Source organism: Erpetoichthys calabaricus, chromosome 2 (assembly GCF_900747795.2).
Source record: "Erpetoichthys calabaricus chromosome 2, fErpCal1.3, whole genome shotgun sequence".
NCBI classification, from domain to species: domain Eukaryota; kingdom Metazoa; phylum Chordata; class Cladistia; order Polypteriformes; family Polypteridae; genus Erpetoichthys; species Erpetoichthys calabaricus.
In genome coordinates, this window is record NC_041395.2 from 323,161,099 (window position 1) to 323,175,071 (window position 13,973).

Here is a 13,973-nt window from a genome sequence, read left to right on the forward strand (position 1 = left end):
TCAGCCATCTGCCAATAGCGTCCCTTGTATGAAATCAACTGGGCAAACCAACTGAGGAAGCATGTACCAGAAATTAAAAGACCCATTGTCCTCAGAAATCCGCGAACCAGCAAAAAATCCGCGATATATATTTAAATATGCTTACATATAAAATGCGCGATAGAGTGAAGCCGCGAAAGGCGAAGCGTGATATAGCGAGGGATCACTGTACATTATAAAGGAGGCAATATATCCCATTGGGTTATTTGTGTCACATCCTATTGTGCATTAAAACCTGTGCTATTTTTTCCTATATGCACTGTATTTAGAGCAGTGCAGGACAAACAATGTGTTTAGACCTAATCTTTAACTGCTTTTTTCTGCAGATCTAGCCACATGTCAACATGTACCTTGATTTTCTCCCAAAACACTAAATGAAAATTAATGTATGAGAAAAGAAAAGAAAAAAAAAACACCATGTGGGAAGGTGAGGTGTCAAAATGTTTTTTTGGATATTTCCCATAGCATGTGAACAAAGTAAATTACCAGTTACATTTTCCAGGGAAAAAACAACAAAAAAAAACATTATTAGTCATCTGGCAAGGGGCAACACTGTTGTGGGGGATATGAGCCATTTGATTGCTTCTGCAGATGCACCGACAGATGAGCGATTAAAACATAAAATGCCCCTCTCCAAGATTTATAATGTCTTGAAGGATTTAAACCCTTACAGGAAAAAAATATAAAAACAAGTCATTTTAATAAAAGCTGCCATTCCATTTTTGACTACAAATATTTCAGGTTCAGCAAGGCATGGATGATTTATTATAAATAGCAAAAAATAACAATATCTTCATTAGGAGCACAGCTAACTGTAATCGCCACTAAGAGATGGTAGTGCATTAGTCAGGACTTCAAAAGCATTGTACATTCTTACCTCTATGCTAAAATATCCCCTGTCAACGTAATCACCAAGGAAGAGATATCTGGTATTTGCAGGTGATCCACCAACTTCAAACAGCTTCATCAAATCAAAAAACTGACCGTGGATATCACCACACACTGCAACAATAGGAACAATCTTAAAAAACAAATTAGAAGTAGTATATTATTATCAAACTTAAAATTAAGAGAATTTTACAATGTGTTCTCATTTTATTTGACAACATGAAGTGTAAACTTATTTTAAACCGTAGTGAGAAACCTTTTATTGGCTAACTAAAAAGATTGTAATCTGCAAGCTTTTGAGGCAACTCAGGCCCCTTCTTCAGGCAAGATGTAATACAGAAACTGGAGTTCCCTGTGTTTATATAGACACCATAACAGATAGAACATTGGAAAACCTTTAAATGAGACATCTTAAATGTGAACAATTAATAGACCTCTCCAGGCTTATTAAGCAAGAGAGGAGAACAATGTATAGGCAAGATCTCTGGATAAGATAACTTTCCAACAAAATCTTTTGAAGGTTCTGATGAGTTTTTCAATACAATGTGGGTCTGTAGACAGGCTGTCTGTGTCAGTCCGAGAGATGCAAACAGTCCTCATATCTGGCCATAAAACTCTTGTCTCTATTCAAACCATGTTGTAATGTGTTAAATTTCAGCAGGAGTTTAACTTCCCATTATCTTCTCTCTTGCTGTGTTCTGAAGTTGCCCATAAACCCTGTGACTTTCAAGTCCCTCTCACACAGTACAACACCTTATTTTAAACCCAAACCCCACACTATTTTTAAATAAATAAATTCATTCCTATTCATCTAATCAGCAGTGTTTCCCAAACTCGGTCCTGGTGAATCCCTGTGGCTGCAGGTTTTTGTTCCAACCAGCTTCTGTTTTTAATTGAACTCCTGGGCTAATTAAGTGAACTGATATTTCCCAAGTTCTGTGTTTAGGGAACAATATAGAAATTAGAAAACTAAGTTTGCTAAAAAAAAAAAAATATTAAAATGTACCAAGCAGTTATATAGGAATAATGTATTTTTTTTCTTTTTAACAGTATTTTCATCTTGATTTTTATTCTACTTTTCTAGGTGTTCTAATTGTTTAATTGATCCATTATTTACTAATTAGTGGGTCTGACTCTATAAAGTAGTTGCAGCCTTTGATTATTCAGTGTTGTTTGCTAGGGTGTCTGATCTGCTGGTTTTAAATTGTCATTATTAAGATACAATGAAGAGGGAAAAACTGCACAGAGAAAGGGCAAAGTATAATGAAATCAACAAAAGAGAGTTAAGCATTTAAATCTATAGCAAAAGCAGAAATATTTCTAAATGTCTTATAAATGTAAAAATCATGCTGCTGTGCTTTTCTGAATGTCGAATAAAAGGAAAAAAAACAGCTAATTAAATGAGATCAGTGTTATTAGGTGTTGTCACTGATTAGGAATCCGGTTGGAACAAAAACCTGCAGTCATAGGGGTTCACCAGGACCGAGTTTGGGAAACACTGATCTAATGCCACAATTCAAGACTTGAAGCTTTATAATTTGCTATAGGAAAATGAGTAACATTTTATACCAAGTGTCTGAAATGTCTAATGTTCTTTTTAAGAACCTCCATGCTACAAAGTTAAAAACTGATTGCAATGTATGTGAGAATGTATGTATGATTTACTCTAATGCAGTTCTAAATTTAACTACTTTTCAATATATTCAAACAAAAGCACAACTTATTTTGTTTGATTTTCATTTTTTAAACATTGCCACTTCTCAAGTGAAAGGTGTGTGTGTTATTGTGATGTTTTTATTAGTTACTATGTCAGGTAATCAGAGCCACTTAGCTGAATTTTGATGCAGAGTACAGCTGTTTTGGCCATGTGAGAATGTACAGAAATAGCAAAAATACAAATAAGGCCAATTCTGCAATGGCAGAGTAGAAAGAACGATGCAACTTCTAAAAACAAAAGGGACATCTTTTAGAATAGTCAATGATGGTATAAAGATATATAAAGGGGAAAGGGCCATTAATGGAGGCAGGAATACATCACACAAGGGTCTAGACACAAATGTTTATGTTGTAGATCTAATGTTTCCCATCTAAGAGACAGGTAGGGCAAATGAAGTGAAATTTGGTGCAAGTTGAAAACAGACAAATGTTTCTAGTGGCTTACTGATATTGTTGAAAATCCTTGCATAAAGTCTTTAGAACAATTAGAAAAATTGTGATGAGAACAGGTCATTCAACCCAAAAGCCTAGCCCATCATATTTACCCAGATTTTTCAAAATAGCATCAAGACAAGATTTGAAGGTCTCAACCACACTACTTGGTAAATAAATCAATGAATTTGTGGTTCTTAGCGTGAAGAAAATTTTCTTGTATTTGTGCAAAATCTTCCCTTAACTAGTTTTTAACCATATCCCTGTGTTCTTTTGCATAATGTATTTTAAAGTAACAACTGGGACCTACTGTACTAATTCCTTTCAAAATTTTAAACAATTCAGTCATGTTTCCTCTTAGTCCCAGTTTGCTTAAACCGAAAAGGTTGGACTCCTCCATTCTTTCCTAATGGCTCATACCTCTTCATCCCAGTGTCAGTCTAGTTGCTCTTTTCTGGACTCTCTCTAGCGCTGTTACGTCTTTTTTGTAATGTGGAAACCAAAACTGAACACACTACACCAGGTGAGGCCTCACTAGTGTGTTGCATAGCTTAAGCATAAACCCCCTTGACTTATACTTCAAACATTGTGATATAACTTAATATCCTATTAGCCTTCTTGATCACTTCTGTACACTGTCTGGATGTAGATAATGGTGAGTCCACTATGATTTGGAGGTCCTTCTCATAAGGGGTACTTTTAAGTTTCAGACCTTCCATTGAGTATTCAAATCTAACATTTTTTTTGTACTTCTTACATGTAATAATTTATATTTACATATTACATTTCATCTGCCACTATACCATTCAAGCAGGCATGCTATCCATGTCCCATTTTTTAGTTTGACTCCTGTCATGTGTTTTAATTATTTGAGTCTTTTCAATATTTCACCAATAATTAACCTCCCCTGAATACATTAAATATGAGTAAAACAAGGATTCATTAGGGGGAGTGGGGCTTTCATGGGTTAAGCAGCTTTTGGTTTTCATCAAAATGTAAAAAATACAAGTGCATATTTGGGGGAAAAACACAGATTTTCAGATCCAGAGAGTGTATCAGATAGATTACTATCAGTCCCTTTGACAGGAGGCTATAAATGAGGCTTCACTAATGCTTGCATTTGCAAATATATGCTTGGGTGAAAAAAAAAGATGAACCCTGATTGATTGATACATTCAAGGATGTAAAAAAAAAAAATGAAATCAGAAACACTGAAAAAAAAGGTCCAATCTCCAATCAGACCAGTTCATCAAATTAATCACAGATTGACAGCAAATGTACTGCAAACAAGCGTTATTCAGTTATGCAGGAATTTGTGTTAAAGTCACAATTGGATAAATAATCCTAATTATTGTAACAGGCAATTAAATGTTGCAGAGTCACTATAGTAATTGTGTAGCAGCAGTTCAAGCAAGCAGAAAATTAATTGCCATGGAGTGTTGTCTTGGCAACCTTTTGCTATCATATTAAATTTGTCTACTGCTACTTACAGATTGAGGCCATATCATCATGTCCTTTTCCACATCACAATCAACTTATGCATAAGCTTTGACTTTTGTTTAAACATTGCTGCAATAATAACTAAAAATTCCAAGCTTTTGAAGGTTATACGAGTAGGTTATTTTTCAATATTTGAAGCTCCCTAAACAATAAGTGTCTTCAAGTGAAAATTCTAAAATATTTTGCTAGCATTGTGCATTTATTAATAAAGTACATTATTGTGATTAGTTCACATTATTTTTTTTAGAAATTGATTAATTGTATGTAGCAAGTAAATAACAGAGCAATGGATATTTCTGTGAAGTTAATGCATGGCACTTTCAGCAAAGAAAAATGTAGTGAGCCAGTAAAACTTTTCAATGCAGACTAACTACTTGCTGTAAATATGACTGTTCTTATTTGCAGTCTACAGACTGTAGCATACTATAAACGTATTACTATGCAACTCTTAATCTATATCTAAAAGCCAAATACCGCTGACTCACTCATCACGAAATCTCCTAACCATGAGGACTTGGTGCTTGAAATTTGGAATGTAGGTTACCCTTGGTCCATAGGTGCTCGCTAAGAAACGGATTTAAAAATTTTGAGGTCCAAAAGCGAAATTGCATAGTTTTTTAGACCCGTTTGTATGTCTGTCCGCTTTTCACGAGAGAACTATTTAACGGATTTAGATAGTTTTTTTTCTACAATTTGCTTGAACATTCCGCTGACTTTCTCACTGCGCTAAGTATCATAGTTTGCTTGCGGTACTGATTTATTAGCGTGAATCTGAGTGAGACTCATCGGGCTGCGGGGAGTGGGGTGGGGCCGTCCTCATTCACGTGTCTGCCTCGGGGCCTAACCTTAACTCCTCTTAGTTAGCGAACGAGAGAACTACTTAACGGATTTAGATCTTTTTTTTTTTCTATAACTTGCTTGAGCATTCCGGTTGATTTTGCGACTTCTCTCATTGCGCTAAGAATCATAGTTCGCTTGCAGGAGTGATAAATTCACGCTAATCCGAGACAGAGGCTGCGGCCGAGGGGAGGGGTAAGAGTGATGTCAGGAGTAGCGAGCTGGGCAGGCCCTCCTCACAGTCCTGTTTCACTAATATGCGGGCGAAGCCACAAGGGATGGCTAGTATTATATATAACTAGAACATAATTTAACCATCCACAGGTATTTCTAGGGATAAAATAGGCATACAAAGCTCTCATTAAGATCTAGAAGGTTTAGAAAATGGATGGAGAAGCCGATGGATTTAGGTTTTGGTTCTTTGTCTCTATGGTTAGAGACTCCAGCCTACTTTTGGACTGTGCACTTGCTTCTGCTGATTCAAGCCTTACCTTGATTTCACCAATCAATATCCTTAACATACTGCCTTTTGGCGAATCTTTATCAACAGCTATAACAGGCATTCTAAATTTATTTAGCAAGATTATAATTGTCATACAGTATGTCCAGTTTACAATGGAGATGAGGAAAACAAAATATCTAGTTACATTCATGAAGAAGAAAAAATTCTATTTCTGGAAGAGTTCTACAGTCAGCCATACAGAGAAATCACAGTTATTAACAGTTTAATAAGAAGAAATTAAATCTTTTAATCTACAACATCTCCACTTTACAAAATGACCTGGCATAAGAGGGTATTCATTTTTATTAACTGTCACTTCATTTCTATGGACAGAAAGCATTGAAAATGTGACAAGACATTTTATATGTAACAAATGTTACCTTGTTTCTGTTTTAAATAAAACTTATCCACATTTTTTAGCTTAATGACATTACAGAAGCAAAGTAAATACAGTTCAGATTCCTTAATGTTAGGTTTAATTAAATAAGAAGACAGAAAAAAAATTGAGTTGCCCAAATTTAAAAAAAAAACACACTGCTTTCATTTTTTTTAATTGTAACATACAATTCTGTTTAGGAAAAGTAAAGTATCACCTGTAATAGGCGCTTCCACTTCTATCATTGTCTTCTCTCTGCGAAGGATTTCAGCACCCTCATTAATTATTCTGAGAGCAATTTCTTCATCCACACGGCCTTCTTTAATTAAGTGATTTTTCAAAATGTCCACCCTCGGCTTCCCTTCAGCATCGAAGACTTCATCAGACATTAAATGGTGCGTTGGTGGAAAGGCGACGGCTGCAATGTGCAAACATAACATACATTTTAGACTCAAAAATGCATGTCATACTGACAAAAATGTGAGAAGAAGCTAAAGCTCTCAGTATCAAAATAAAAGGAGATGCCTCAGTAATTAAAATGATATAAACCTGAGGCAAAGAGACAATCAGTTTAATTCAATACAATATATAGAACACCCTTCTTTATGTTGGCTTGGAGTGTTGCACAGATTGAATAGTCTTTGTGCTGGTTGGATTTTGATAGTCATACAAAAATAAGGCACAGAACTCAAATTTAATAATGATGGTGCAAGTAAATGGCATTTAGAGTCCATACCACCTACTTTACAAATCAACTCAATTCATAATCAATGTAAAACTGTCTACATTTAAATGTATTCACTGTATCAGAACACCTCTCCCAACCATTGCAGTTGCAGAAGTTTTAAAACTCCAGTTTTATCAAGTATTTCAGAAAACAATGCACACATACCTATTCTACATAAATTGTTTTTAATACCTTGCACAGCCACAGACTCCTGATGCACTGCATCAAAATATTAAAACAACATGTTTTAAATATGTTCTGCAGTATTATTCCCCTTACTGCCTCATGGATCCATCATTCTGAGCTCAAATCCCATGCCCAGTCATTGTCATTGCAAAATTTGCATGTTTTCATGAGTCTGTGCGTTTCTCACTGGGTAATGTTCAACAATGATTCCAAATTGGACCAGTTTGTGTTTGAATGTGGGAGTGTGCATGAGTGGGCCTATCAAGAACTAGTTCCTGCCTTACAATTGATGATATCTAAGATACTGTCCACAAAAACCCTGAACTGGATTAAGTGGGTTCAGTGCCATATTTGTTGTTGGATGTAGTTATTTACAAAACCCTTTTTTAGGATTATTTCAGATAGGCAATGATGTCATACTCTCCCATTATTTGCCAGCTAAAAAGTTTTCTGAAATTGTAATGTGCGACTTACAGAGTGAAATGAAGCACATAAAGAACCATCCATCCATCCATCCATCTTCCAACCCTCTGAATCCAAACACAGGGTCACGGGGGTCTGCTGGAGCCAATCCCAGCCAACACAGGGCACAAGGCAGGAACCAATCCTGGGCAGGGTGCCAACCCACCGCAGGACACACACAAACACACCCAATCGCCAATCCACCCAATCGCCAATCCACCTAACCTGCATGTCTTTGGACTGTGGGAGGAAACCAGAGCGCCCAGAGGAAACCCACGCAGACACGGGGAGAACATGCAAACTCCACGCAGGGAGGACCCGGGAAGCGAACCCAGGTCCCCAGGTCTCCCAACTGCGAGGCAGCAGCGCTACCCACCGCGCCGCCCATAAAGAACCAGGGAATGCAAAAAAAAAAAAAAAAAAACTCAGAAACCCTGCTACTGCTTGGAAACATTCTTCTTCACTATCACACCTCATTGGAGCGTAAGATAAATAATGGAGAGCAGTATTTACTATAGCCCTGTATGGGAATGAAGATGTTCAAGAAGGTAAAAAGCTAGTTTACAAGTTGCACAGCCTAATCTGTTTCTTATGCTAACAAGTCAATTGATTACTACGCAGCGGATGCAGATTCTTCTTTATCAATATGCACATCCTTGTATTTTTAAATACTTTTTTTAATCTTCTACTTCCAATTAAGAGCGCTGAACTAAACAGAAGCTTGGTCACTGTCCATACTTGTACACCAGTGGCGACTGCTCTAAGACTACAAGGGAAGCTCCCCTTCCTCTACTATGTATATTGGTTTTAATAAAAGTGCGCTAGAACGCGTTCAACTTCATGACTAGCTCGTTCAGAATCAGGTATTTATTGTAGATTGTTTGACGCAATTTTCTTGTCATACATTTCCGTGCAGCACAGCGCGTTAAGCCCTCCTGAAGCCCAGCTTCACTGGAGCTCTATGGGCAAGCACAGAGGAGCTTTTTTCACTGCAGAAAAGCTGGATGGTAATTGGATAAATGCACCAAAATCGTCACTTCCAGGGAAGCTCAGCTTCTCTGGGAGTGAATGGAGCAGTAGGCGGGCCAGGACGGTGGGCTGCTGCATGATGATTGGAGGAGCTGTTTAAAGGGCGGAACCCTTTTTTTGATTAACAGCATGTCTTAAGTATACATCAGCACTACAGAGATTCGAGTTCAGTCCCATGCGGATTTGCAGATGAAGTCATACGACAAACTGCTGCACTCTGTATTGTTTGCTGGTGATATAAACCATTTCTGTTTGTACAAATCATTCTTTAAATAATAAAAAAAACATATTATAGCGTTCTTGATATTGCTCCTTGTTTCAGCATTGTAAAGTTAGTTCGTTCACATAATTAAAGTAGCTTGTGGAAGGGGAAACTAGCCTGCTAGCAAGCTGTGCATAATGGCAGACGCAGACGGTGCTAATATTGTTGACCTGCTTTTGGCAAAACCATTTAGTAGTCTTCCTTACGAGGAGAGACTCAGAATTAAACGGCAGGGCAGACCAATGCCCAAGATTGATCTGGTGCAAAAATCAGGAAAAAATAACAGGTCTTTTCAGCTCTCCTGGTATGACAAGGTGAACTGGCTGACTGGAAGTGCTGTGACAAAGAAAATGTACTGTTGGCCATGCCTCTTGACGAAACCTTCTCAGGGAATGGGATGTGTTTGGTCAAACGTGGGTTTTGGGGATCTGGGTAACTTTGACAGGGCATACAAAAGGCATGAAAAGTGCAGTGGTGGCTCTGAGGCTAGGGATATGCTCTGGCAATCGGAAGGTTGCCGGTTCGAATCCTGTAAATGCCAAAAGGTACTCTGCTGTGTTGGGCCCTTCAGCAAGGCCCTTAACCTGCAATTGCTGAGCGCTTTGAGTAATGAGAAAAGCGCTATATAAATGCAAAGAATTAATTATTATTATTAAAGAACATGTGAGTTCATTTGCAAGGTTAAGTTGTCTGGGCAGGGTCAGGGTTGAACATGCAATCAATGAAGGTCTTCGCATTCAGGTGGCAAAACATAATGAAACAGTAAAAAAAAAAAAAAACAAAAACCAGGGCCTTCCTAAACCGTCTAATTGATGTGACTTCCTTGCTTGGCCGTCAAGAGCTGGCATTCAGGGGGCATGATGAGAGTAGTGAATCAGCAAATAAGGGGAATTACAGGGAATTTACAGAAACATTAGCTAAATATGACTCTGTCTTGGCCACACAATTTCAGTCATCAGCTGTGTTTTCTGGTATGTCCCACTCAATCCAAAATGACTTGATCTCTGCTCTCGCAGCCACTGTTTCTGATCATATAAAAGGTGAAATTCAGACTGCTCCTTTTTTTGCATGGCATGTGGATGAAGCAACTGACATATCTTGCCATGCCCAACTGTCTGTCATTGTTAGATATGTGGATAGTGCAGGTAAAATTCAAGAGTGCTTCATTGGATTTTTGGATGTGTCAGGGGGTCGAGATGCTCAGTCTGTGTTTGAAGTTTTAAACGAGAACATGCAGGGCTACAGTTTTAGAGAAAAACTTGTGGCACAAACCTACGATGGGGCTGCTGTCTTTGCTTCATCTCTCAATGGCCTACAGGCCAAAGTTAAAGTAATAGCCCCTAGTGCAGTGTTTGTGCATTGCTATGCACACAGACTGAACCTGGTGTTGTCCCAGGGTGCTAAATGCTTGCCTGAGTCAAGAATATTTTTTGCATCTCTCTGTGGGTTCACCACATTTTTTTTCAAAGTCCACAAAAAGGATGTCTTTTCTTGAGTCTGCAGGGTCTTCAAGATTGCCCAGAAACGCTCCTACTCGATGGAATTTCACATCACGGATAGTGAGCACTGTGGCAAACAATTATGATGGCCTCCTGCAGACTTTTGACAAGATTACCCAGGATGAGAGCATGGATGATGACACATTAGATGCTGCCAAAGGCTTCATAATGAAACTGGAGGATTTTGAGTATGTGTTCATGTTGTACACATATGAACAAATATTCTCTGAGACAGATGTTGTCTTTGATATTGTCCAGCAAAGGGCTGTGGATGTTCTTTACTGCAAAAAAAGAATTGGGTCTCTCCTTGCTTTTGTCAAGGAGAAGAGGTCAGAGGAGGCTTATCAAGCAGTTTATGCAAAAGCAGCAAATCTCACATCAGACCCTCGAGATGAACCTATTAGAAAGCGCCGTCTGTCACAATTACAGGATCCCCAGGACCGCTACAGAAATTTGTACATGGCCATCCTAGACAATCTCATGGAGCAGATTTCTCAGCGTTTTTCAAATTTGGAAAGCATTAGCTTCTTAGAATTAGTCAATCCAGGGAAATTTGATGAAATGAGACAAGTGTTTCCAGAGAAGGCATTTGAAAGTGTGCTGAAAAGTTATGGCCATTTCTTTGACTCAGGGAGACGGAGATCTGAACTTCAAGTACTATATTCAGATCATGACTTACAGGGGAGCAGGGGTTAAGCTGTGTGATTTCTTGGTGTTTTTTAAAGACATGGAGTTGGATAGTGCAATGCCTCAGCTATACAAGCTGTTGTCGTTAGTGGCAACAATTGGCGCTACATCAGCAGGTGTAGAGAGGAGCTTCGCCTGTTTAAAACGGGTCAATTCATACACCCGCAACACGATGGGCCAAGATCGTTTGAGCAACCTTGCTCTCCTGGCCATTGAGAGGAAACTGGTTAAGTCCCTGGAAAAGACGGCCAATTGGTACGACAGGGTCACAGACCATTTTCTGCAAAAGGAACGGAGGGCAGAATTTACGTACAAATAACATAATGAATTTTACGATGAAGGCCTAATATGAGTTTCCCCTGTTTCAAAACCTAGCAGCCGCCACTGTTGTACACATAGCATAAACATAGACTCACAATCTTTGGTCTAAGTAAAACTGTAAGATGTAAAAAAAATACACTATGTAGACACCCACTGCTTATATAAATAACACAATATATAAGTAGAGGTGAAGTGGTGCATTCTGCACACGTCTGCCACATCACAAAAAAAATAAAAACTTCAAATCATTGCTCCACGGAACCCATGTTTAACTCATAACTAACAGCAGTTGCTAAAGTCTTGACTGAGAGAAGGGCAAGTCTTAAGCTACTGAATTTCTACTTCATTCCACTTCAATTTTCTGAAACCTGCTCACTCCACTACAGTACTCTCCCATAATGTTTAGGACAAAGACGCATTTTTTCATCGATTTACCCCTGTGCTCCACAGTTTAAAATTATAAATCAAACTAGTCAGACATGATTAAAGTGCCAATTGCAGACTTTCAATTAAGGGTAGTTGCATACACTTTGGTCACAACCTGTAGAAATGATGACAGATTTTACACATGGTCCATCCATTTCAGGGCACCATAATGATGGGGACAATTTGTGTCACAGGTTTTTGTGATTACTCAAGTGTGTTTCATTGCTTCAAAAAATACTGTGGCTTTCTTCTATCCTCTGGAGTCTACAGTTGCCATTGTTCAAAAGGAAAACAACTGTGCCCATAAAAGTCAAAGAAGCCATTTTTTATACTTTGTTAATCCAAAAGGGAACTTGTCTTTTTGCATAAGATTTGGGGTCAAAGTGCAGGGTCACTCATTGTAAGGCACCCCTGCAGCAATTTTTTAGGGTTAAGGGCCTTGCTCAAGGGCTAAACAGAACAGGATCCCTTCTGGCAGTAATGAGATTTAGACTGTCAACCTTCCAGATACCACCACAGATCCTAAGCCAGAGTCACCACTCTGTCTTATGAGGCTGAGGGGGGAAAAAAAAAAGAATAAAACCATTTGAGAAATGAATAAAACCTTAGAATTACCTAAATCAACTGTCTGGAATATCATTACGAAGAAAGAACACACTGGTGAGCTCAGTAATCCTAAAGGGACTGGTATGTCAATGAAGACCTCCACTGCTAATGATAGAAGAATCCTCACTATAGTCAAGAAAAAGCCCCAATGCTTGTGTGACAGATCAGGAACAGTCTTCAGGAGGAAGATGCGTACAGTATGTGTCAGACACAACTATTATCAGAAGACACAGAGAGGTCACACTGAAAGATGCACATCACTAGTTAGCCACAAAAACAGGATGGCCAAATTACAGTTTGTGGAAAAGGACTTCAAACAGCCTACAGAATTCTGGAAAAAGGTCTTGTGATCAGATGAGACAAAAATGAACCTGCATCAGAGTGATGACAAGAGGAAAGTATGGAAAACATGGTGTTGGGGTGTTATGGCTTGGGCACGTTTGGTTGCCACAGATACTGCCAAACTTATCTTCATTGATGATGGAACTGCTCCCGGCAGTGGCGCAGTGAATTCTGAGGAGTATAGAAACATCTGATCTGCTCAAATTCCAGTCAAAGCCTCCAAACCGATTGGATTTTGCTTCATCCTACAATAAGACAATGACCCTAAACATACTGCTAAGGCAACACAGGACTTTTTCTAAGTTAAAAAACTGTAAATTCTTAAATGGCCAAGACAGTCACTTGATTTAAATCCATTTGAGCATGCCTTCCATATGCTGTAGAAAAAAACTTAAGGAGACAAGCACTTGAAACAAGCAGGAGCTTGCGATGGCTGGTTTAGAAGCTTAGCAGAGCATCACTGGAGAAGATCCTCAGCACCTGGCGATGTCTATGAATCACAAACTTTAAGCATCCACTGCATGCAAGGGATAAGCAACAAAGGCCTAAATATGACTGCCATTGCTGTGTCCCAAACATTATGGTACCCTGAAGTGGAGGGAACATGCAGAAAAGGTGCTGTCATTTCTACATGCCGTGACTAAAATGTATGCATATCCCATTAAATGAAAGTCTGCTATGTGCACTTTAATCATGTCTGAATTGATTGATTTGTAAAGTTAAACTGTTGAGCAGATGTGCAAATCAAGAAAAATGTGTCGCGATCCCAAACATTTTGGAAGGCACCATATATGATGTCAGACACATTGGGAGACAACTTGAGTGCATGTCAATTAGTAATTCCCCGCCCCACCCCATCCATGTCAAGGGTTGGTACTGTTGCCGAATGCTTCTCCTCCTGTCTCCTTAACAGATCTGATGCCAGCAACACCAGTGACATCACATCCAGGTCACTGTCATCTGAGCCCGTCCCTTCCATTTTGGCTTCTTCTTAACACTAGAATTACCAGAGTCTACGAAAAAACTCGTAGATCCGGCCCACCTTGAAACCGTTCGCACCTCTCTGCCAGCGTTTTTTGTCATCTAAATGTGCTGATAAAGGCAAACTGCATGCAGCCGGCTATTCCATCTCCCCT

General features: G+C 38.7%; 1 protein-coding gene across 12 annotated transcripts in view; it reads right to left on the reverse strand.

The window, feature by feature from the left end:
- LOC114647309 (serine/threonine-protein phosphatase 2B catalytic subunit beta isoform) overlaps positions 1–13,973 on the reverse strand; it is a 112,362-nt gene that overhangs the window by 55,349 nt on the left and 43,040 nt on the right. For 11 of the 12 annotated variants that reach the window (XR_007934187.1, XR_007934188.1, XR_007934189.1 and 8 more), the window contains exons 2-3: positions 6,508–6,708; positions 917–1,041 (exon numbers count right to left, since the gene is read on the reverse strand). Coding sequence is in view for 9 of the 12 variants with exons in the window: in XM_028795994.2 (XP_028651827.1) it covers positions 917–1,041; positions 6,508–6,708 (326 nt within the window). In the remaining 3 variants the exon portion in view is untranslated. Of the gene's footprint in view, positions 1–916; positions 1,061–6,507; positions 6,709–13,973 lie in introns of those variants that run through there. The other variant, XM_028795998.2, reaches the window with a different exon arrangement.